At 33.9% G+C, this 25,672-nt stretch overlaps 4 protein-coding genes across 8 annotated transcripts in view; 2 read left to right on the top strand and 2 right to left on the bottom strand.

Annotated features, from left to right (window-relative positions):
* The window catches only part of LOC127799330 (heat stress transcription factor A-5), a 32,031-nt gene extending 29,419 nt beyond the window's left edge, over positions 1-2,612 (bottom strand). For 2 of the 4 annotated variants that reach the window (XM_052333267.1, XM_052333268.1), the window contains exon 1: positions 2,184-2,331. Coding sequence is in view for 2 of the 4 variants with exons in the window: in XM_052333265.1 (XP_052189225.1) it covers positions 2,184-2,405 (222 nt within the window). In the remaining 2 variants the exon portion in view is untranslated. Of the gene's footprint in view, positions 1-2,183 lie in introns of all 4 variants that reach the window. The other 2 variants (XM_052333265.1, XM_052333266.1) reach the window with 2 other exon arrangements.
* A 994-nt stretch (positions 2,613-3,606) lies between these two features.
* LOC127800666 (uncharacterized) lies at positions 3,607-8,938 on the top strand. Of its 2 annotated transcripts, XM_052335411.1 has the most exons (8): positions 3,607-3,943; positions 4,112-4,174; positions 4,465-4,531; positions 5,097-5,197; positions 6,423-6,467; positions 6,554-6,874; positions 7,503-7,605; positions 8,323-8,938. In XM_052335411.1, the coding sequence occupies exons 1-8, from the start codon at positions 3,782-3,784 to the stop codon at positions 8,403-8,405; spliced, it is 945 nt and encodes a 314-aa protein (XP_052191371.1). In that variant the 5' UTR covers positions 3,607-3,781; the 3' UTR covers positions 8,406-8,938. The 2 variants fall into 2 exon arrangements, with proteins under 2 accessions (XP_052191371.1, XP_052191372.1); XM_052335412.1 differs by lacking the exons at positions 4,465-4,531; positions 5,097-5,197.
* A 1,633-nt stretch (positions 8,939-10,571) lies between these two features.
* Positions 10,572-11,330, bottom strand: LOC127800061 (protein RALF-like 32). Its single transcript, XM_052334464.1, has one exon. The coding sequence runs from the start codon at positions 11,171-11,173 to the stop codon at positions 10,721-10,723; it is 453 nt and encodes a 150-aa protein (XP_052190424.1). The 5' UTR covers positions 11,174-11,330; the 3' UTR covers positions 10,572-10,720.
* A 10,885-nt stretch (positions 11,331-22,215) lies between these two features.
* On the top strand, positions 22,216-23,322 carry LOC127799085 (uncharacterized). Its single transcript, XM_052332807.1, has one exon. It carries the CDS (start codon positions 22,216-22,218, stop codon positions 23,320-23,322), a length of 1,107 nt encoding a protein of 368 aa, XP_052188767.1.
* Positions 23,323-25,672: the final 2,350 nt, after the last annotated feature.

Below are 25,672 nucleotides of genomic sequence, written 5' to 3'. Positions count from 1 at the left end.
GCAATGCTCTGTTCTATATTTAAGTTGGCTTTCTCGGGGTTGGCCTCCCAGATAATGAATTGAGGTATTTTTCATTCCCGATTCTAATATGGTATCAGAGGCCCTCTGGTATGAAAGGCTATAAGCTTTATGAGATAGCCACAAAGAAATTTTTTGTTTCTTGTGATGATGTGTTTCATGAGGATGTTTTCCCTTTTCACTCCATCATTTCTTCCAATGCAGTTGTGGATCCTTTTCTTGATTTGGTTTTACCTCGGCCTCGGCTTGTTCTTGATGTGTCCACTTCCACCACAGTTGCACATGACCCTACCTCTTTAATTGAGATTCCTTCTCCTATTGAGCCTGTTCCTTGTCCTAGTGATCCTGCTCCTACCACTCGTCGATCTACTAGGGTCACTAGACCTCCCTCTTATCTTCAAGATTTTCATTGCCATTTGTTAACACAAACTCCACTCCCTCCTACACCTTCCTCATATCCCTTAGATCATTTTATTTCTTACTCTGCCTAGTCACCTTCACACAGACATTTCCTCCTCAATGTTTCCTCCAACTTTGAACCTCAATTTTACCATCCAGCAATGCACTATGCTCATTGGAGGGATGCCATGGCTGCAGATTTGGATGCTATGCATCTTAATGATACTTGGACTGTTACTGCTTTGCCTCAAGATGAGCATGCCATTGGATGTAAGTGGGTGTATAAAATTAAATATAAGTTAGATGGGTCCATAGAGAGGCATAAGGCTCGTTTAGTAGCTAAGGGGTACACGCAGCAAGAGGGTTTGGATTTCTTTGATATTTTTTCCCTCGTAGCCAAGCTAGTTACAGTTAAAGTCCTCTTAGCCCTAGCTACTATTCACAAGTGGCTTCTTATCCAACTTGATGTCAATAATGTTTTTCTCAATGGAGAATTTTTTGAGGAGGTTTACATGGACCTTCCACTTGGGTATAAGCCTCGAGTTGCTACTCCTCATCAGGGGGAGAGATTGGTATGTAGACTCCATAAGTCCATCTATAGTTTAAAACATGCTTCCAGGCAATGGTTTTCCAAGTTTTCTACTGCCCTCCTTAAGTATGGTTTTCTTCAGTCTAAATCAGACTATTCTCTTTTTACTAAGGGTGTTGGTTCATCGTTTGTGGCCTTGCTTGTATATATTGATGATATTATCATAACAGGTTCAAATGCTGATGCTATAGCCTCTCTTAAGGTTTTTCTTCATGGACAATTCAAGCTTAAGGATCTCTTAAGGTTTTTCTTCATGGACAATTCAAGCTTAAGGATCTTGGGCGTCTACGGTATTTCCTTGGACTTGAGATTGCTCAGTCTAATAAAGGTATTTTCTTATCCCAGAGACACTATACCTTACAACTTCTTGAGGATACAGGTTTCTTGTCTAGAAAACTGTTTATGGTTTCTATGATCCCTAATATCAAGTTGTGTTTTATTGAGGGTGATTTTCTTGAGGATGTCTTTGCCGATAGACGACTCATTGTCCGATTGCTTTATCTGACTATATCTCACCCTGATATCACATTTGTTGTTCATAAACTTAGTCAGTATGTTTCTAAGCCTAGGAAGCCTCATCTTGATGCAACACATCATTTGTTGAGATATCTTAAGGCCTCTGCTGGACAAGGACTGCTCTTTTCTGCTTCTTTTTCTTTGCAAATCTGGGCCTTCTCAAATGCTAATTGGGGTTCCGTCTGGACACTAGACGTTGAGTATCAGATTTAGTGTGTTTTATCTCATTTCCTATTGTATTGTTTGTTGTAGGTGTGTTAGTTGATTAACTGGCTGTTAGGTGGTTAGGCTTGGGTGACCAAACAGAGCGCAATGCTCTGTTCTGTATTTAAGTTGGCTTTCTCGGGGTTGGCCTGCCAGATAAGGAATTGAGGTATTTTTCATTCCTGATTCTAATAAACATAAAAATCTCAAACCTCTGAAGTTCGTTGAAATTCAAAAAACAGGGTGGGGAAATCGTTCCAAAAACTAATGTAAAAATGAACTCAGAACATCACTAAGCATCTTTGATAATCGAAGATAGAAAAAACCTACACTTGTAGGCTAAATATAATCGCGACAGAAACCAGAGAACATAAAATCAATAGGTCACAAAGAAAAAACAAAAAGAAAACAATTGAATACTATAAAGCTATATTCATAGAAGGGAAGGAGAGGTTACGTAGGTGTTGAGCTGCCTGATGAAGCTGGAGAAGTTGTTGTGCTTGAAGTAGGTGGGAAGGAGGAGGCGGGCAAACTCGGGAGGGTTCCACACCACGAAGCTTTTCTTGTTAGGGCTCCACGAGACGATCTCGTCCGTCGTTGAGTCATCTACCATGTCATACGTCTTCAGCAGAAAAGGGGCCGGTCCTCCTCCGCCGCCGGCAACAGAAGTTCCTTCCATTTCGTAAGGATGATGATGAGAAATTGAATGGTTGTTAATTGTGGGTAGGAGGAGGAATTTGGCTGTGAACACCGGTTACATGAAAACCCCTAATTCCGGGAGAGAGAATCCAAAGAGCCCAGAGTGATGAAATTCAGGGGGGGGAGAGGGGGAAAGAGAGAGAGAGAGAGCGAGAGAGAGAAGTCGTTGTTGACCGAAGAATTTTGGTTTCGGACCGAACCAACCAGAACCGTTCATGGGCAATCGGACTGTAACCGATACGATACGGAATTGGTGGGTCGGGTCGCCGGGTGTTGTTTTATTATTATTATTATTATTATTATTATTGTATATTCCGTTTGATTTGATTATAATTTGGGCTAAAACCAAAGTCAAATCAAACCAAAACTACTAGTACCCATTAATTTTAAAAACTAAAAATTATAAGTAAATTATTCGATTTCGATTTTAATCATAATTTTTTAGTTTGATTCATACCGATAAAACAAAAACAAACTCTTACAAATATCATTCATAAAAATCATTGATAACTCCACAATAAATAAAGATAAACTTTAATAAAATTACTTTTTTATTCCATAAAGTTATAAATTAACTTCAAACTTCTTAAATATAATTATTTGATTGATAAAAATAAAATAATTTAAGATTAAGTTTTATTTTTATTTATTAATTACTTTATAAATGTTAAATATTTTATATATTTGTAATGCATTAATTAAAATACTTGTAAAAAAATATATTAATCAATATATTATATATATATATATATTCAGTTTGATTTAATTCAGTTACCCACACATTCGATTAAGTTTCGATTTAAATTTAGTAAAAATCATAAACAAATTATACTTATTAAAATAATGTTCGATTTTTTCCTAATTATCTAGTCAAACAATTTTTAACTACGTTGATCAATTTAATTTTGGTTCAGTTCCCCATAATTTCAATTGTAATTGTTATTTTAGAAAGGAGGGATATCTATAATATGGTATAAATATGAAATATTAAAAAAAGTTTAATGTAATGGTAATTGGTAAATTCTTCGATCTTCACGGGTAAAGTAAAAGTTGCTCTCTCTCACTCTACTCTGATCCCCTCTTCTTCGTCTTCTCCTCCTTGAGAAATTCTAGAAAGAGCATGATTGGGATTAATAAGCATCATTTTTTTTTTTTTAATTCATAAGATTTTAAAAGTGTCCTCCATACAATACAGCTACAGGGTTTGGGCCGTTTGGCTCTCTTTCGCCTTTCGTCTTTCGCCTTTCCCCTTTCCCTCCGCCGTTCGGGGACAGTACCTAAGGAGGTTGTTGCCTATTGGCGACTCTACCCAGATGGAGCTCTGCAACTAAAAAGGCGAATAAGAGAATAGTTTTCATGTGGACCAATCAGCCTGAATTCGATTCATTTCGCCTCTTTTCTTCATCTTCTTCAGAAGATGAAACCCAGTCGGGCTTAGGGTTTCTTGATTCTTCACTACAACAACAGCACTCAGGGCGCCCTCCCCGACCACCTTGCCTTGAAGTTCTTCCCTCGGAGGTCTTTTCATCACATTTTCTTCATATATCCGTACATCTCTATATATTTATATGTATATGTATAAGCATATATATATATATATAAACCTATTAGATTATGCTAATGTAGCTGTATTTGTATAGATCTATATCTTATCTAGGGGTTTTTACGTACTCCTATTTCCTACAGGTTTCCTCATCTGTGAGATACACAGTGGAGCCCGTGAATTTGAACGGAATTACTCTGGTCAAGGTAATTCTTCCCGACCCTTTCTTTATTTTATTACATGTTATGCTGAAATGACGGCAAGGCGACGAGAGGAAAAGGAAACTTTATGAAAGCTCTTCTTTGTTTTTTTCAATTGGTTTCCAAGGAAACTGAAACTAATCTGCACTTCACCAACTAGCAAAAGCAGAAAACTCCTAGTTGGAAGTTCTAAAATTGGTTAATTCCCCTCCATTTTCTAAGCCACCAAATACAGGAATTGCGGGTGTCAACTACATTACAAGATGTGACTAAAATGTATATTCTGCTTCTGGCAGGGAAGGGTGAGTACTCAGGAGGTTTTCCAATTATCAAATTCCGATTTGGTTCCTGGTAGATATGAAGGTCTGTGTGGGAAGATGCTTCTCTATGCTTTCACTTCTGGTTCTCCCTTTTCTTTTTTCTTTTTCTTTTCTGTGTAGGTATTTCTCAACGCCAACCCTAAGACACTAGAAGTGTTGTTGTCAGCTCCATGTTCATTTGTTTTCTTTTGCAAAACGCATGGTACTGGTTTTTTCAGAGACTTTACTTTTTTAGCACATTCTTTAGTCAAGTGGGTATTGCACTTTTAGTTTATACTTACCATCTTGAAGTTGCCAACAGTTTCTTATTGCGGATGGCTTAGTTCTTGCCAGAGCACATGATGCTTTTCTTTTCGGGCTATTTCGTTTTTTCAGCAAACTTTTTGGTTGAACCCGTAAGTTTTACTGTTCACCTACAGTGCCAATAGCAACCTAAAAAAGTTCTTTTGGCACATATGTGTAAAGGTGCTATTTGAAAATAATATTTTATCTGCCGGGTTGAGAAAAATGAGAAGAGATTCCCTAGGTTTGGCTAAAACCCGTTATGCACATACGTATAACATGCATATACTCAGTGGGTGTACTTAATGTGCTTAATTATGCTGTAGGAGGACTGAAACTATGGGAAGGTTCACTAGATTTAGTTAAAGCTCTGCAGTCAGAAGTGCAAGGTGGGCGATTAATACTTACCGGAAAGCGTGTCTTAGAGGTGGGCTCATACAGCAGGAGCAAATTTATTCTGTGATGATAAAATATATTTGAGGCTTGGCATGCTGGATCTCATTTGTGTCTTTATGTTTATCCCATTATTCTTGTCCTTATACAAGCTCAGCCAATTTGACCTTGGAAGTTATCTGGCATTAATTGCCAATTTCATACATTACAAGTGTGTTATTTTGGACGTCTACCACATTGAATAGTAGCTGTTGGCTTTTTCAGCTTTTATCTCTTGGAGATTCTTGTCTTTATTTGATCAACCTTGTGTGCCCATTAAATATGAGAACTAGTTTATTTCTGCTGGGATGCGAATATCATTGATTGAAGGTCATAATGATTTTAATTATGATTTATGGGCTGAAAATCTGGTATAGCATATAGAGAATGGTACATTTTTTCCTCTTTAGAGTATGGTTCTATTGTTAGTTAAATGTAATTGGTAGGGCTAATTGCGTATCAATAAATTTTGAAATGGTAATACAGATCAAAAGGCAAATTATTAGAAACCCAAGGCTCCTATGTTCTGCAGAGAGGATATTCTTTTCAAAGCTTTTTCAAACTTTTGGAAAACATTATTTTAGGCATAGAAATAGGAATTAGTATTGTTTATTCCTCTTTTTTTATTTCCTATTTCTTTTTGTTTCCTTTAGTTAGTAGGCTCCATTAGAATCCTAATTAGATTGGGATTATGTCTTATTGGGATCTAATTAGAGTAGGATCATATCTGTTAGTTGCTTATGCATAGTTGTTTAGGATGTCACTGAAGGTTGCTTTAGACCATAGATATTATCAAGATTGTTTTTGGTTCGTTCTTGTGTTCTTTGGGTTGCATGCAAAAAACAACCCCTTTTTCTTTATGGTAGTTGAGAGCAGTGAACTTAATTTGCCTTATCAAAATTTTTGACAGATGCATTGAATGGACCAATGAAGTATCTAAAGGATAGCTTTTGTAGGTGAAACACCATGTTTGCATTCCCAATATTAGAACATGTTTTTAGACATCCAAGTGGGGGAATTCCATGTTCAGTAAAGTGTGGAGTTGTAAAAGGAATTCTTAGTAATTATTTGTCCCATGGCAAGTTTTCACTTCACTACTCCAGTATTCTGAAGTAAATAAGATAATATAAAAACATTCTGACTTCCAGATGGCAAAAATGTCTTTTATTGTCTACTTTTACCTATTGCAATTCTGAATATGTCTGTTTTGTTTGATTTAGCTGGGATGTGGGCACGGACTTCCTGGGATCTTCACAGGTCTTGAGGTAATCATTGTGTGTCTAGTCCATTTAGTACTTGATTTGAGACACCTCATATCCAGTATGTTTTACATTTTTCTTTGTTGCATCAGGGTGCTGCTGTCGTTCATTTCCAGGATTTCAATGCTGAGGTGCTTCGATGTCTCACTCTCCGTAATGTGAATGCTAATCTCTTGAAGAAGTCTGAGTCTTTGGATACAGAAACAAAAGTGTGGAATACAGATACAGAGTTTCGTTTCTTTGCTGGTGACTGGTGTGAAGTCCATCAAATTCTTCCATGCTTACAAACCAATGCGATGGGCCAAAACTGTAACTCATGGCTCTATCAATCTGTTGGTTATGATATTATTCTTATGGCAGAGACTGTCTACTCAACATCTTCGCTGCCTCATCTTTACCAGCTTATAAAGAAGGTAATTTTCTATTTAGGCTCTGTTTGTTTTGATGCAAAATGTTTTCAGGTAACATATTTTATTTATTTTGTGGTGTTTGGGGAGAAAAACTAAGAAAAATATTGTTTAAGAAAAATATTTTGCATCAAATTAAATCATTTTTTAAATCATTTTTTGTTTTAAGAGCAAAAATAGAACTTCCTATTCTCAGGAGAAATCACACATGTACACACAGAACATTGTCAGATTTTCCAGTGTTTGTCTTTTTTATTAAAAATATTATTTTACATAACATATTTATGCAAAATTTAGATGAATTTTTTTTATATTATATAATATTTTTGCATTAAAAAATTTTAAGCAAAAACCATTTCCCTAGATATTATGTAAATATATTTTTTATGTACATATTGACATAAAATATTTTACATACAAATGCTAGTTGCATTTGAGGGCAGATTTTGTTTTCCTTGGAATTTTTAAAATGCAACCCAAACGCTTGAAAAAGAGATGACATAATATTTTGTGTATATATTTGAAGTATGAAAGTTATTTTTTGATGTAAAATATTTTACATCGAAATAAATGCAGTATTATTTTTCATATCATCAAGTTCTTGGAACTGGGCTCTAAAACATTCCATTTACAGTGTTTGAATCCTCCACATGGAGTTGTTTACATGGCTGCTAAGAAGCACTACTTTGGAGTAGGAGGAGGATCAAGGAGATTTCTGTCTATGGTGGAGAAAGATAGTAAGTTAAGCTTAATCAAATATATATATATATATATATATATAAATTCACCCCATTAATATTCTTTTCCTCTGAAGGATGTCCTTCTAACACACCCACTTAAAATCTGACTTCGAAATGGTATTACGTCCTTCAATTATACAAATGGCATTTTATTTCACGAAGATTGTTTTAAGGGCATGATTGAGGATCAATACATTTGCATCTAGCTCTAATTCTAACATGCTTATTCATTACTTATTTCTCCCCTTTTTGTGGTAGTATCTAAGCCTCTAGGCTAAGGTGTAAGGTTTTGATTTGTTTCTAATTAAACGAAAGAGTTGAATATAGATGTAGCATCCCCCCCCCCCCCCCCCTCTCTCTCTCTCTCTCTCTCATCATATGTTTGTTATAGAAGTGGTTGGTTTTCAACCAGTCTATGAAGGAATGAACCATATCCTTTGAAAGTGCATGCTGCATATGTTTCAGCTTTTGGTGGAAGCTGCAAGAACTCTTTTGAAGCATCTTAGCTTTGTTAAAACTTAAAACATAAAAAGAATCATGTCTTTTAAGGTTCTTGGCTTGCTCTTTCTTTTTTCAACCTTCAAAATTATTTCCTTCCAGTTTTTGTGTGGTAACTTTGCTCTTGAAGCAAGGCACAAGGAATGGCTTGTGAAGTACATTTCATCGTGGACTTGTGTGGTTTAACATGTGGATAAGATGGTCCTCATGTCTCAGGTGCTATGGTGGCAAGCCTGGTTGCGGAAGTCGCTGATGGTTCCTCTAATGTTCGAGAGGTGTGGAAACTTCACCTAAAGTAGTTTTTCATTTTCCTGGAGAAGCTCTTGTTGGAACTGTCAGATTTATGCATGGTATTGTTTCCTCTTCAAGCGTGTGATTTCACGAACATCGTCCCTCCCCTCCCTCCGGGTTTTTTTTTTCTTTTTTTTTTTTTTTTTTTTTGGGGGGGGGGGGGGGGTGTTCAATGCAAACCTGCTAGCCTATGCAAGAACAGGAGATCCTTTGTAACGCTTTGGGTCTTTTTTTTTTTTTTTTTAATTTCGGTGCAACGGTATCCATTTAGCCCATGCAGGAGCAGGAACATAAGAAACCTTTGACAGCTGAGCTGACTATGCAACCACCTGTATCTATTGCTTTTGCCTTTGTTTTGTTTGGAATAATGGAGTGCGATTTTGTTCACCCTCACTGTTTTTCACTGTTTTTGTAAGGGTAAAAAATAACGAAACGACATGCGATAATTTTTTATTGTTGTTCTGATACTTTTCACCTCACAAAAACAGTGAGGGCAATGGTGGAACAAAATCGCGCACGGAATAATGGGCCTTTACTGCGATGGACCATGGTGCGGTAATAATTGTATGCATTCGGCCTTTACCCTGTCAGATCAGCTCATTTGGTTAGCGGGATTGAACCACTTAATCCCTAATCCCACTGTTGAGGGATTACGGGAAGCCTTGGGATTATCTGATCTTGCGGCCGGGCCATCTTTGTGATTAGATGAGCACGGGCATGAGTGCTGCCACAAAAGACTTAAAAAGTATTTTTGCTGCAATAACTTAGAAAAAAAAAGTTGCAGAAATATATTTTAAAAATACGTGTTGTCTTCTTATGATACTGTCTGTTAATGTTAAAAATTTTTGTTGTCATAGAAATTATTTTCCCAGGAAATGTTTTTATTATAAGAATAATTTAGCATTTGGCTAGCTAGATCATCTCTATAAAATCCTGGATTTTAGTATTATATTAGGTCAATGACGGGGTGCAAATAGTATTGACAAAAAAAAAAAAATATTTATGTAGTTAATTATATAAATGTGTTCTGAATATAATTAGTAATTTTATGATTTATGTTAACTTTTGAATTTTAAAAACGAGTTAAACTACGAAATCACGTTTAAGCAAAAAGTAGAGTAAAATTTTTATGGGAAGTAGTGATATTTTTATTAAATAAATATGACTGATTTTTTAGGGAAATGTACTATGTACACTTTTGAAGACATGATAAAATCATGACTAAAGTGATAAATTGGGATTGAGAGTGTTATATTGTTATAAACATAATATTTTTTGCGAAAATACTTCAAAATTACTATAAATGTTTTATTAACTGGTCTATGAAAAGATGAGGGAGGGATTGCAATTAGGGTTTAAGGCGGTTTTGATAAAATTAATGAGATTTGAGGGTAATTTTGAAAAAAAAAATTACTTTATACCACTTTTACTCTTTAAATTTTTTATTTCACTTGGCATCAGAAAATAATTATGAGTAGACGGACTATATAGTATAATAAATAACAAAACATTTGAGATGATCGTCTTTACACGATTTTCAGTATTTGTGCATTTAATTACATCAGAAAAGATGAATCGTATTTTGAATTTTTAGCTTTTGTACAAGACAAGAATTAAATATATAACTCACCAAATTAATACGGACATATTAATTATCCTATCGCTCGAATTATTCCTGACAACATAAATAACAAAACACTTGCACCATAAAAAATTCACATAAGACTTTTATTATAAAAGGAAAAGCAATAATTAATTGTTCCGCTCCACATCCTACACCACCAGTACAGTCTATAAATTAGTCGGAGGGGGTGGCATATAAATTAGCGTAATTAGTACTATATATCATTTACAGAAAAAAAATTAGTACTATATATCATTTCTTTCATGTGCTATATGCTATCATCAATCAATCAATTAATATCATATGTGGTGTTCACTATTATAACAATTTTTGTTTTTTTTTTTGTTGGCTTTGTGGCATATATTATTATAACATTGAATACGTTATTTTATTATCATTAAAAATGAATATTATTCTACACAGACCTGGTCATGGGAAACGAATTAATTATACTTTGGCAAGCAAGGAAGGAATGTTCGTCTTCATCAAAAAGTGGATCATCACTGCAGCAACACGGCACAAAGAGAGAGAGAGAGAGAGAGAGAGAGAGTGAGAGGAACCAGCCAATGCAATGCATGAATTGAATTGGTAATTATTACTTATACGAGAGAGTGGTGACAGACAGTTAGGGGCCGAGTACGTAGCTAGCTAGCAGTAGCAGTAGTAGACCTAAATCATCATATATTCTAGATTCAGGATTCAGGAATCACCCCTGCAACGATAATATTTGGAGCAGCCTCTATTATAAGGGTTAGACTCTGGAGGGATACACCGGCCATTCTTACTGTAAGCTTCCCCGCCAGCAGTACCATCGCACACCGGTTGATCTGGCTTCAGCGCTCCTGGCGATATGTACTTCTTCTTTGACGCCGCTGTCTCCTCTAAAAACCTTCTACTGCTTATCTGGTCCAAGTAGTAGTAGTAGTTGTTGTAGTAGTACTCCTCTTCCATCAATATCGTCCTCATCATCATCGTCTCTCCGTTACAATAATATTGACCACGATGATGATCTTCCGCCTTGGCTATCGACCCATTCCCGTTGCAATAGTAATATTGGAGATCATCATGCCCATGGCAACCACCCTCGCCCACACACAAAACTAGTAGCAGTAACCCTACCACCACCACAACCCTGCAAGAGCTCGTTTCCATTAATTACCGGCCTCTATCCTTCTGCCCGCCCTTAATTGTCGCTCGATGATCAGCTAGCCAGCCCGAGCGCTACTTCATAATTGATGATCTGTATGGAGCATCCAATACTTTTTCTAGTGGGGTGGGTGGAACTGCTGGTAGTGGAAGCCACCCCACCACTAGCAACACGCACATGTAACCCCACTTCGTTCACCTTCCTTATTATCTCCCACTCCCATTCATTTTATTTAATACCATTGCCTTTTTCTTTTTCTTTTTCTTTTTCTTTGTCCTTTTTCTTAACTTCTCTTTTTATACTCATTGATTACTTCAAGGTGCATATATATATATATATATATATATTAAGCGATTATACATACACACGCAATAATTAGCAATTATACTCTTTTAGTTTCTGTTGGGGGTGCTCTGTGTTAGAATGTGAGATGAAAAAAAAATAAAATACATCAATTCATTACTTGGGAGGCCAACCCTAAGAAAGCCAATTTAAATACAAAAGCTCTGATACTATACAAAAGCTCTGATACTAAACTAAACAACAACTAACCAACAGCTACAACTTACAATAGGAAATAAAATATACAACAGCAGCAGCACACTAAATCTGATACTATGGAAGATCAGCTTCTGACGCTCTAGCTAGATGGTGCCTTCCAGCTCTGCTTTAGCTTGATCTCAGGATAATCTCTTATGTCGGTTTGTTTGGCTGCCTAATATCATGTGTGTGTGTGTGTGTAGCTTTGTGCGTTGCAGTTTATGCCTTCCACGATCTGTCCTAGGTACGTTGGTGCTGAAGGAGTTCAATCAAACGCTCTCCTCTTTTATTTAGTCGGGGACGGGATTGGATGAGTTGCTGATTTTGGCAAAGCCTATGGTGCAGCGTGGCGTGTAGTGGATTCGTACGCAATTTCTGTAGCAAACCAACTCTGGACCCTGCATCATATATTGACCAATTGGAGTTCGTGATTAGAACAAAACAAATCAAGTCAACGAGTTTAATTTGGCTAGTAATTAAGACAATGTAAGATATGGCAAATAAATATGTATATTTAGGAGTAAATAAGTTAGAACCAGAATTCACATATTCCATTAACTTAGTGGCGGAACGACTCTCATCCACAAGATTCATTTTGACGGAACTACTCTCGCCAAATAAGGGCAAATCAACTCTCACCCTAATATATATGTAGTGCACCAACGACTAATTTTTATTATAGTTAGCAATGCAAAGTTCTAACTTATTACTCCATTTAAAACACATTTTATGTTACCATTTAGTGTTAGAATTGTCACATACAGTGTATTAACATGCACAAATCAAGACAATATGAATTATATTTTTTTCAAGTGCAAATTAATGGAAATGAAATCCGTTATAAGTGTCAATATATGCAAATCAAGCAACATGATTTTTAATTTTTCAAATGCAATTTAAAGAAATGTCATTGTGATAGTATATAAAGAATACTAGAATGATTAACAATATGAATGTAACAATTGCCACTATAATATTTATTCACCCACAATATTATATTAGATTTAGAATTTCCTCAATTGTCTTTTGGTTGAGTCGCATCAAAATCACATAATAAAATTATTAAATTGTATAAGAATTAAATAAAAAAACATAAGATCTAGAATATTTCAAAGGATCTAAAATGCCTATTCTAATGACTAACAGATCATAGATGGAACAAGTGCGAAAAATGAAGTGAGGTGAGTGTAATTCCAACGATGGGCTTTTTAAGGAAATTTGTTGAGTTTTAATGAAACATGAGAATTAAGTTCTACCAATTAAGTTTTAGTTTTTTTTTTTTTTTAAAATAAACTTGACCCTGATTTGAAATAAAATTGGGTTTGGCCCAAATTAAGTTTGGTTTAGTTACTAAATTAAAATAGGAATTAGCTAACAATTGGATTAGCTAACCTAGGGTAATATACAAACCAAAATAAATTGAGGATTAGACAAACCAAAATATCATAAGCTAATATAAATAAATTGAGGATTAGATAAACAAGAATATTATAAGTTAGTCTCGGTATTATGTATTAAATCGAAAATTGGATAACCATTGGAATTGACTATCCCAATTACCTTTTATCACTTTGGGCATTAAATAAATCTGGATTGTATTAAATCAGGAATTGGATAATGTACCATGGGAATTGGTTATCCCAATTATCTTTTATCAATTTGGGTATTAAATTAATTTTGGAATAACTTAGAGCAATCAAGTGTACCCTATCCATGGATTGGATTAGGCTTGCACAACCCAACCAAACACCCTAAATCAATTTTAGGGTTTGGAAGATTTCAGCCAAATGGTGCACGTGGGTGCATGTGTTAGGAGAAGGGTGTTGGCCGATGACGGTGGCTTCCAACCACTGTTGTCAAAAGCCACCAAGCCATGGCCGTTGCTGTTGGGAACTAGGGCTGATAAGGGTTAGCGAATCAAAGAAGGGTAAGGCTAGGGTTTCATCGCAAAGAAGAAGGAGAAAAAGACGAAGACGAAGACGAAGCAGAAACAGAAGGAGAAGAAGACAAAGCGGAAGCGAAAACGGAAGAAGAATAAAATGATGTAGAAGAAGCAAGGAAGAAGACGAAGTAGAAAAGAAAAATAATAAGAAGAAGAAGACGAAATGGAAGAAGAGGAATCAGATATGGCATCTGAGGGCCCCAACTAACCTAGAGGACAAGTCTGAACTGAGGGAGAGCAAAGGGAATCGAATCCATAAACCAAGATACCAACAATCTTGGCCATGGCACAACCCAACCCATATTCGAAATCAATGGAATGATAATATAGTACAAGGCTATTTTACCTGCAAATCTCGGCCGCCCACAACACCGAAGAAGAATTCGAGCACGAGAAAGATATCGCGAAAGAGAGAGATCATAAAAGAGACAGTCAGAAGGGTTGACTGTGGTATAAATCTTGCAAGAGAGGAAGACATTGCTACCATGGAAGGAAAGGTGCGAGATTGTCGATTCGTGAATAGGGATGGCAATTGCAACTGAAATCGTGGGGAACCGAACTGAAATTGAACCAATCAACGCGATTAAAAACTATTTGACTGGGTAATTGTTTAATTTGAAAAAAAAAAACAAATACTGTTTCAATGGGTGTGGTTTGATTATAATTTTCACTAAATTCAAATCAAAACCTGAATCAAAACCGAACTGAATGTGTGGGTAACCGAACCAAATCGAATCGAATATATATATAATATTTATTTAATATATTATATATACACATAATATATATATTGACTAATGTATTTTTTTACAAGTATTTTAACTAATGCATTACAAATATATAAAATATTTAACATTTATAAAATAATTAAAAATAAAAATAAAACCTAATCTTAAATTATTTTATTTTTATCAATCAAATAATGATTAATAAAAATAACTAATTAAATATTTTTTTAAAAATAAAACCTAACAAGAGATTATGGATCAAATTAAAAAAATTATGATTAAAACCAAAATTAAACCTAAATCGAATGGCTTTATTATGATTTTCAATTTTTAAAATCAATGAGTAATGGTTTGGTTTTGATTTTAGTAGCTTAAGTTTGGTTTGATTATGATTTTGACAAAAATCAAAATCAAATCAAATCATTACCAACCCTCATGAATGGGAGAGAAGAAAGGAAAAGCTTGATCCATGCCTTTGAGAAAAGAATTGGTGGTTGTCGCAGAGAAGAAAAGAAAGGTTGGAGCCCTAGGGCTCCCTTTGCATATGGGCTCGACTTCTCTTGGCCTTCTTGATGATAAGGCCCAAAAATCGAGCCTCACGGACATATTTCTTTTGAGGGAATGGTAGAAAGAAAACCTTGGTCATCCAGGGATAAGACTGAGTGAATGGATGATCAACTGGAGAGAAATCCTTGGATCCATAAATCCTTAGAGCCTAACTAGGTGAAGATGCTTTGGAAGTGTTGTTGGAATTGATGAGTGCAAGCAAATATTGTCCCATCCTTCTAGAATTTAACCTTGCTATGTGACGTGAGAATTTATTCACATATTTACTGGTCATAATTGAATAGTATTTTTAGTATTTTATATGTGTTTTACATAAAATTGTTTGGTGTTTTGATTTTTTTTTACATATATTTATTTTTAGTATTTTTGTTATTTTACAGAAATATTACTTGGTATTTGGGTTAAAAATAATAAAAAATTAAAAAAATTAAAATTAATATTATAAATTAACAATATAATATAAATAAAAAATAAATATTATAAATCATTAATTTTACAATATAATTAAAGTTATTATAATTAATAGTATATTAATTATTATATATTATATTATATATTAAAATATTTATATATATGTATGTATTATATATTATGTTTTATATTATATATATATATTATATATTATCTTATTAAATGAACGGCGTGAACATGGAGTATAAAGCCTTTGTGTGGAATTGATATATATATATATATATATATATTATATTAATTAGTGAAGTGGCGTGAATGTGTAGGGAAGGATTAAGTCATGCGCACATATATAAGGAATGAATTGAGGTTAGGAAAAAGGGGGGCGCCGCGGAAGCAAGAAGCGAAGCACAGCAGAGAAACAAAATTGATGAATTGATTTGGCAAAGGGAAGATTGGACGCAGTAGGCGCAGCGCAGGGACCTTCCTCTTTTCCATTCTTCATTTAGTTTTATTTTTATTTTATTATGAATTAATTTTATTTAACTAGGGTTTGAGATGAAACTTATTATGAATTCTTGATTTTTATTAATTGGATTTATATAGTAATTTCAATTATTTATTACTTGTTCTTAATGCGATTGAATGATTTAACCATCATTTAATTGATTTTGTATTATGATTTGAGATCGAGAGGTAATTTTCATAACATGTTGAAGTAATAAATTTTATGAGATAAATAGTTGATAAGGGATTTGATACTTGAATCTTATGAGAGTTAATGAATTGGAACTTAACAATGAATTTCAATTTGTTATAACTATTGGGAAATAGGTTAATTGTTAGCAAATTGAAATTTAATTAGATTAGTAAATCTTGAGAAAGAAACTAACCAATTTAGATATTCACTCCATTGAATTGATAGAAACCCAATTGATTAAAAATTAAGACGGATTAATAAGTAGATTCGAAATACCCTAGTTGCCTCCATTTTATCCAAGTTAAGTTGCTTTTAAATTAATTTTAATTTTTATTAATTTAATCTATTTAAATTCATCTCTTTTTATAATCTAAATAATATTAAAATTAATCTAATTTTGGTACTTAGTCCAATCTTAGTGGGATCGACATTCTACTCATTCATTATATTACTTGTGCGATTTGTACGCTTGCAAATTAGCCTAACATTTTGTAGTAATGTGGTATTGTGCTTTTGGCAAATAATGCATGCATTTGTAAAATATGTGATATTTCAAAGATTTTTTTAGATTCGATAGCTAGTGGTTAAATGTTGATCTCATCTCACATAATTATGTGAAGTCAAAAGTGCTTTAGGCATATCCTTTTACTTTTGACTAAACCTTTGGTAACGAAATTATTAAATGAAACATCACCATTACAACACAATAAATAACTTGGATAAGTTTTTTTAAACTTAAATTCCAAGCAAATAGTTATGAGTCGAAACAAACTCTCTAACAACACTCATAGATAACATGGAAAAAAAAGATGTTGATACTTTTGACACTAATTTTCGACCATAGAAAAATAAAATATTGAAGTTAGAAATTGATGGAATAAATTAAAGAAAGCTAAAGGAAACCAATGACAAATCCATTAGGAAAATTTAGGGATCAATCAAATTTGATCTAAAAATTTGTTTGGATTGGTCCTTATTGAAAATCTAGAATGATGAAGAAACCATGTGAAATCTAGAATGATTACTTTGGGTCCAAAGTAATCAGACCAAGAATGGATGCATGTATATGCAAACCTATAAAACTCATCCTACAAGAGGATGATGAAGGCTTGATCCGATTCATTAATGGAGATGGATAATACGATGACATAATGACTAAAAGAGGTGATCAAATTAGATGATGACACTACAAGAAAACCTGCGTTTAGAGACGAATTTTTGAAACGGATTTTTTCGTCTCAAATTAGAGACGGATTCAGAGACTGAATAATTTTGAGACGGATTTAGAGACGGATTTTTTCCGTCTCAAATTACAGACGGATTTTGAGACGGGAAAAAACCGTCTCTAAATAGAGACGGATTTAGAGACGGAAAGAAATCTATCTCAAATTAGAGACGGATTTAGAGACGGATTTAGATACTGAATCATTTTGAGACGGATGTTGAGACGGATTTTTTCCGTCTCAAATTAGAGTCGAATTTTGAGACGGAAAAAAATCCGTCTCAAAATAGAGACGGATTTAGTGACGGAAATAAATCTATCTCAAATTAGAGACGGATTTTGAGACGATAAAAATCCGTCTTAAATAGTTAAGACGGATTTTGAGACGGATTTATTTCAGTCTCTAATTTCAGACGGATTTTTTTCCGTCTGTAAATCCGTTTGTAATTTGAGACGGAAATAAATATGGAAATAAATCCGTCTCAAAATTCGTCTCAAATTTGAGACGGATTTTGAGACAGATTTATTTTGTGTCAAATTTGAGACGATAAAAATCCGTCCCAAAAATCGCCTCAAATTTGAGATGAATTTTGAGACGGATTTATTTCCGTCTCAAAATTTGTTTTTAATTGGAAATTAAATATAATTATTTAATTTAAAGTCTATTGAAAGTTTATTTAAATATATAAATAATAAAATAAAAAATTCAATGAACAGTATATTAGAAAATGTAAACTAAATATAAAATTTTATAAAACATATAAAACACACATTTTATATTATTAATTAGTAATATTAATAATATAAATACTACATTTTAATATTATAAAACCCTATAAATAAAATATATACTAAACATACACTACATTTTAAATTTGAAGGACGTACAATGAGGATTAAATTAAAAGTTAATCAATCTACAACTTAAGATGATTAAATAATTAAAAAAAATTAAATCAATTCAAAAAAATATGAAATAATAAAATTATCGATATGCAATAATAAATATATAAATATTAATTTTCTTAAAGGAATCAACAAAAAAAAAAATAGTGCTACCTATGCGACTCGTGTCACATTTAGTAAATGTTCAACTAACATTTATTCATATCTATTATATTCATCTCATGAATATAGGCATGTGATTCATTATGCTTTAAGATTAATATTTTATGCTAATTAAAAGAAATAGTCTATGTGTCAATTTATAATCGATTTATCATATTTTTTTTATGAGCAATCTAAGGATTGTTTATTTATTTAAGGATGTATGATAGGTTAAAGATACATTCAATTTAACTCCTAAGATTATGTACACCTTTAGTATAAGAATTTAGACTTGTTCTGATAAACTAATTTGTCACAATAGGTATGAAAATTCTGACAACATACTTATTGTGACAAAATGACACTACAATAAAATAACAGTTTAGACACAGATTTTTTAGATGAAATTTTTTGAGAAAAATTTAAAGATGGAAGAGACGAGAGAAAATCCTAATCTAAATAATAATAATAATAATAATAATAATAATAATAATAATAATAATAATAATATCTATATTAAAAAATAGATATATATATATACATATATCTATATTAAATATATATATATATATATAAGACAGGCAGACCAGGTCGAATCCGACAATGTTTTCAGTGTGAAAGTGAACTCGATGTACAAGTAGAAGTAGGTAAGTCTTTCAGTTTCATCAGCATATTTTTTTCAATATATATCCATGATATATATATATATATATACACACATATATGTGGGATTTGGTTATTTAGGCGGAAGTTTAAACATAGGTATACAGAAATCCGATCATTGGATTTTGTTGATTTATTGGTATATTGGTTGATGGGGGTAAGGGTGCCGAGTGCTTGCCTCTGATCGTAAAAAATGGTCGGCTACGGTGGCCGATGACAATTGACAGTGCAAACTCTTTCTTTAGAAGTTTGCGGGCTTATGTATGATTTATTTAATTATTTTATCATTTTTATTTTTGTGAGTATGTTGGTAGAAGAATGATTGGTGTTGAAACTCAAAATACGAGCGTTTTTATAGAAATAATAGCTCTTGCAACACACTATAAAATTTAAGTCGTAATTTAGATACTAACTCAAAATTAGATTCTTAGTTAATTCTAAAAGTAAAATAATTTATTATTGAACTATTATAAAGTATATTGACTAATTTGAAAACTATTCATTCAATAAGTGCACACTATGTTTAATATATTCATTCAATAATCAACTTAATTAGGATTTGAAAAATAAAATTGATATTTTTTTTTATATATTTTGAATCGATATTAAATACATATAAATTAAACTTCATTAAACAATTTGAGTCCCTAATATTATTTTTCTTATTTTTTTTATTTGTTATGTATTAAATTATTTTTTTGATATTTTTATTTAATATTTGTTTAAATACCAAAAAATATAAAAATGAAAAGTTAATTTTAGATTTATAATATATCAAACTTATTTATTAGAATTATTAGATTTATAATATAATTATAATTTTAAATAAATATTAATTTGATGCAATAATATTATTTTTCATAATTTAAATAATTTTATCCTCTATTATAATTTTAAATTATATTATTTTTATTAATTAAATAATAATTGTTTATATTTTAATAAATTATATTTTTTTATTTAATATTACATATTAAAAAATAATTAATATTAATTATTATTTTTTAATTTTAATTTTAATTTTAAATTTTAATATTAAAATTTAAATATATTTTCCTCTTCCCCAAAAACCCTTCTCTTCCCCCCTCTCTTTCGCTCCCTAAAAACCTAAGTCAATCGGCGCCTCTCTCTGGTTCTCCCTCATCTCTGGATCTCTCGCCCTCACCTCTCGCAGCTCTCCCTTGTCCCCGATCTCGCGGCTCGCCCTAGCCCTAGCTCTCGCCCTCGCAGCTCTCCCTCGCCCTAGCCCTCCCCCTCGTCCTTGATCTCGCGGCTCGCCCTAGCCCTAGCTCTCGCCCTCGCTCTAGCTCTCGCAGCTCGCCCTCGCCTTCGGTCACTGGCTCGCCCTCGCCCTCCTCCTAGTCCTCGATCTAGCGGCTCGCCATAGCCCTAGCTCTCGCCCTCGCTCTAGCTCTCGCATCTCTCCTTCGCCCTCGCTTACTGGCTCGCCCTCGCCCTCCCCCTCGTCCTCGATCTCGCGGCTCGCCCTAGCCCTAGCGCTCGCGCCTCGCTGTGTCTCTCTCGCTCGCCCTCGCCCTCACCCTCGCCCTCGCCCTCGCTCGCTCACTCTCAGTCGCTCTCGTCCTCGCTCGCATCTCAGTCGCTCCCGCCCTCGCCCTCGCTCGCTCGCATCTCAGTCGCTCTTGCCCTCATTCCCAAGCTACTGAAGTCATAACCATCACCAGCTCGCCCCCATTCTCTCCATCGACACTGTTAAAACCTCCACCAGCTACTTCAGTCGAGGCGACCACTGTCATTTCGGAGAGGCTCTTCCAAATCTCTATTCTGAAGTTTTACCAAAGGCAGAAAATCAGTAAATCCAAGGTCAGAGCAAGTGAGTAATTCTTTTCTCTTTTCTTTTACTTAATTGAATTTTACCAATCTCGCCGATTTCATGCATTGATGGATTTTTTATTTTTATGATTTGAAACCCATGTGATTATTGCGGGTTCTTGCATTGTGATGTCTCTGCATTTAATTTTTATGTGCGTCTGATTGATTTTGTTGCCAAAAAATGAGGTGTTGAACTTCCATTTGCTGGGTTTGGTGTGTAGATGTGGTGATTTGAGACATGTCTGTGCTTTGATTTTGTTGGTAAACAAAGGTATTTCTAAGGCTTTTCTTTTTATTTTAATTTTGAAACAACAATAAACAAATACATAAAAAAGAAACAAGTGGGACCTTTATTTTTGTATGCTTGAAAGAAAATTCTGGAATTGAAGCATTTGACAATTCTATTATGATTGTTATTAATACAATTGCATAATTTTGTTTTTTGTTCTTGGAAGTTGCATAATATTGGTATCACTGTATAAGTCTTGAAGCCTTGATTTAGACCAACCATACTTGATTTTGATGGCTAAATTGGTTGAGTTCTAACTCTAAAATTAAAAATTTGATTATAATTTAATTGCATCGAGATCATATAAAAATTATATAGAACTTGTATTTAATTAGTCATAATATGATATATTATGATCTTGCATTTTCAATTGCTATTTGTGCGAATGATCTATCATTATGAACATGTTGGTAATTATCTGTAAGATGAATTTTTTGTGATTTTAAACAATCTTATAGGGGGTATAGTCCGGTTAGAGGGGAGACTGCTAGATTTAAAAAGGAAATTATATTAAATAAAGAATATAATTAATTAAATAATTTTCAGCAATTTAGTTAAATTTGTTAGAAATTAGCCTTAGGTTCCCATTTGGTGACCTCCTCGATGGAGCGAGGAGGTCACTGAATTGTCCAGTTGGACAGTCTGAAAATTTGATGTCATGTTGTGTGCCCGGTGGATACGCATTAATTTACTGATGCATGATACGAAAATTCGGTAGCATCTCATGTTGTTCTCCAGTTGCATATAGGAATATGTTCTGATTTATGCGATTGACTCAAATTGAGTGTAACTCGTATGGATCAACACATAATCCTTATCGTGCATTTGGAGAATTGCGTTGGGATGCTGCCGAAATTTCGTACCGTGAGTAAATGCGTCCGCTAGTGGTCATATCACGACTCATTTCCAGATGGGATAGGTCCCAACCTTCAAATTTTAAGGAGTTATAAGGAGTGGTTCAGTGGATAAAGATTAAAAAAAAACTCAAATAAAAAAACTTTTATAATTGTCTTTGTACATATATGGCTAGGGGAATATTATATATATTAGTCATAGGGGTTGAGAGTTTTGATGTGCGCTAAGAATTGATGTGAATCTATTGTAGATCATGGACGTACGTGAGCAGCGAGCATGGATGTATAATAGAGTGGCACCTAATCGTCGAGGGATAACAAATGAGTTCATATGCGGAGTTGAGAGCTTCATACATTATGTATGTGCTCGACCACAGTTCACACAGGACGATGAGACCTTAAGGTGTCCGTGTGTTAAGTGTCAATGTAGAAAATTTCTAAGTGTGGATGATGTGAAGTTGCATCTTTATCAGAAGGGATTCATGGCCCATTACTATTACTGGACATGCCATGGGGAAGACGAGCCTCCCATGGAATCCCAGGTCCGAACGAATGCTGGTGCATATAATGAAGCACAAGGGGTTTACGAGGATAATCCAAATCCATATGATGCAATGGTGATGGATGGTGCAGGTCCTTCTGTTAGGGCACATACGTTGGAAAATGAAGAAGAAGAGCCCAATGTAGATGCGCAAGACTTCTATGAAATGTTGGATAATGCAAGAACACCAATATATGATGGTTGCACTACTCACACCGAACTTTCTACAGCGATGAGGATGCTTGGTATTAAGGCTGATTTCAACTTATCTGAGCAATGCTATAATGCTTGGGTGCAACTAATAAATGAGTTGATGCCCGAAGGCAACCGGATGCCCAACGACTTTTACAGGACAAAGAAGATGGTTTCTAAGCTGGGCCTTGGGTTCCAAAAGATTGATTGTTGTGTTAATATGTGTATGCTTTATTTTAAAGATGATACAAATGCAATCGAGTGCAAGTTTTGTCATGCCCCACGATATACAAGCCGCAAGGTAGGTCCTGGGAGGCGAAAGGATGTTCCAATTAAACGGATGTGGTATTTACCTATAACACCTAGGCTCCAGAGGCTTTACGCGTCGAAGACAACAGCTGGGGAGATGAGATGGCACTATGAAAACCCACGGGAGCCTGGTGTGTTATCCCACCCATCTGATGGAGAAGCATGGAAGCACTTCGATAATGTGCATCCTGATTTTGCTTGTGAACCACGCAATATCAGGCTTGGGCTATGTGCTGATGGCTTCACACCATATGGTCAATCTGGGAAAACCTATTCATGTTGGCCTGTGATTGTCACTCCTTATAATCTTCCTCCATAGATGTGCATGCGACAAGAGTATTTGTTTCTTACAATAATCATCCCTGGTCCTCACAATTCGAAATCCAAAATAGATGTGTTCCTACAACCTGTCATAGATGAGTTGAAAATGTTATGGGATATTGGCGTGCCAACATATGATATTTCATTAAAACAAAACTTTCAAATTAGGGTTGCACTGATGTGGACTATTAATGACTTCCCAGCCTATGGTATGCTATCAGGTTGGATGACTGCAGGCAAGTTAGCATGTCCGTATTGCATGGAGAATTCAAAAGCATTCACGCTGAAGCATGGTCGAAAGACATCTTTAATTCCGTCACAAACAGAGACGGAAAATTTTCGTCTCAAAATCCGTCTCTATAACCGTCCCTAATCCGTCTCAAATCATCGCCCAATCAGTCTTAAATTCCGTCTCTAAATCCGTCTCTAATCCGTCTCTAAATCCGTCTCTAATATAGATAGAATCTGTCTCTAAATCCGTCTTTAATTCCGTCTCAAACAGAGACGGAATATTTCCGTCTCAAAATCCGTCTCTATAACCGTCTTTAAATCCGTTTGTAAATCCGTCTCAAATAGAGACGGAAAATTTCCGTCTCAAAATCCGTCTTAAATCTGTCTGTAAATCCGTCTGAAATTTACCGACGGGAGTTTTTGCGACGGTCAAAATCCGTCTTTAAATCCGTCTCAAACTAGAAATCCGTCTCTAAATCCGTCTCAAATTGACTATTTTCTTGTAGTGTGATGAATTGTCAGCGGGTAGACGATAGCGGCAACGGCAACATTGTTAAGACGAAATAAGGGACTTTCACCTATAAATACTGATGGTTGCCTTCAATGTTGAAGGACAAGAAAGAAAAAGATGAGGAAAAAGAAGAAAAAACCAAAGTTTTTGGTTGCCAAAAAAACTAGTCTGATGAATTGGGTTTCAAGAAAAGATGAAAATGTGGTAATTCTGGTGATTTTTCTGCCTTTTCAACTATGAAGAGAAACGGGTGGCGATTGGTGATGGAGTAAAGGTTTAGCGGCAAGTTTTTGCGATAATATGGTGATGGTCAAAGGTTTACTAATGATGAGACAGGAGAAGAAATGGGAGAAAGGAGAAATTTTTGAAATTTTTTCAAGATTCTAAGGTGACACTAATAAAGTTTTGGGTTTTTGTTTGCAATGTACGCATCTTATTATGCATGAGATTGTTTAATTGGGATAAATTGTACCATATATTTGAAATTTATGGAGAAATGTATAATTTATAATTATTGAATTATAATTCATTTTTAATGGCACACATTCGCATATGACCATATTTTTGTCTCTTAATAGTATATGGATAAACTTGGGAAGAGGGCAGTAGTACATTGTTATCAAGGGTTTGGCATTTCACCTTGAACCAAATAACTTAGGTTTATTTAATAAATAATAAATGACGATTATCACTCTTTCATGATAAATAGGTATAAGAAGTTTATATGCATCATGTAGTTATTGATATGCATAAAAAATCATTTGACATATTCAAATGTGTCAATAGATAATCCGAGCAAATTGAAGGAAAAAAAAAATCTAAATAAAAGATACTCCTTAATTTTACTTTTTCATACCTTAAACTCTGTAAAATTCCTATTAGTTTTCCTTTCATTTGACTAGTCTCAATTTAGACATGTAATAATCTTGATTTGAAATTAATTATTGCATGTTAATTAGGTTCAATTTATGCTACGTTTTGTGAGATATTCTATATTTAATGCTAAATCTCTATTTTTTAAAAAAATTGCTAAATTAAGGGAAATACGAGAACTTTTCAAAAATAAAGTTTATTTATGAGTTCGGGTGTGATTTAAAAAAAAAAAACAATCCCTAATTTTTTCAACAAAAAACACATCCCAATAATGAGGGTTATATTAATGAATTTTATATCCTTTAGAGGTGATGTTTGTAATTGCAGTATATATTTAATGGATTTAGTTATATGAGGGTGGAATGGGGTCATTCTTATGTAATTTGTGACCAAATTTATAGAGCACTCATAAATTAATATGTGTGCCTATGGCCTATTGCTACAAAATTGCATGGAATAATGAAGAATTGTGGGGTATAATATGAATAATTAATTTTATAATTTATATCAAGGATTCTTGTTTTTTTTTTTTTTAAATTTTACTATTAATCTTGTAAGTTATATCTCATTTGTTCAAAGTCTAGTTTGTAGCTTAAAAGACACTAGATTCAACGCATTATACTCAATGGTGGGAACTCGATATTTGATCATTTTTTTCTTTAAACTTTTGATGTATGAACAACAAAAGAAAATACCTATTAAGCAAATTACAAAAATATCAGTTACAATGTGT

The sequence above is a fragment of the Diospyros lotus genome, chromosome 4 (genome assembly GCF_014633365.1).
Source record: "Diospyros lotus cultivar Yz01 chromosome 4, ASM1463336v1, whole genome shotgun sequence".
NCBI classification, from domain to species: domain Eukaryota; kingdom Viridiplantae; phylum Streptophyta; class Magnoliopsida; order Ericales; family Ebenaceae; genus Diospyros; species Diospyros lotus.
This window is presented reverse-complemented; position numbering and strand designations above follow the sequence as displayed.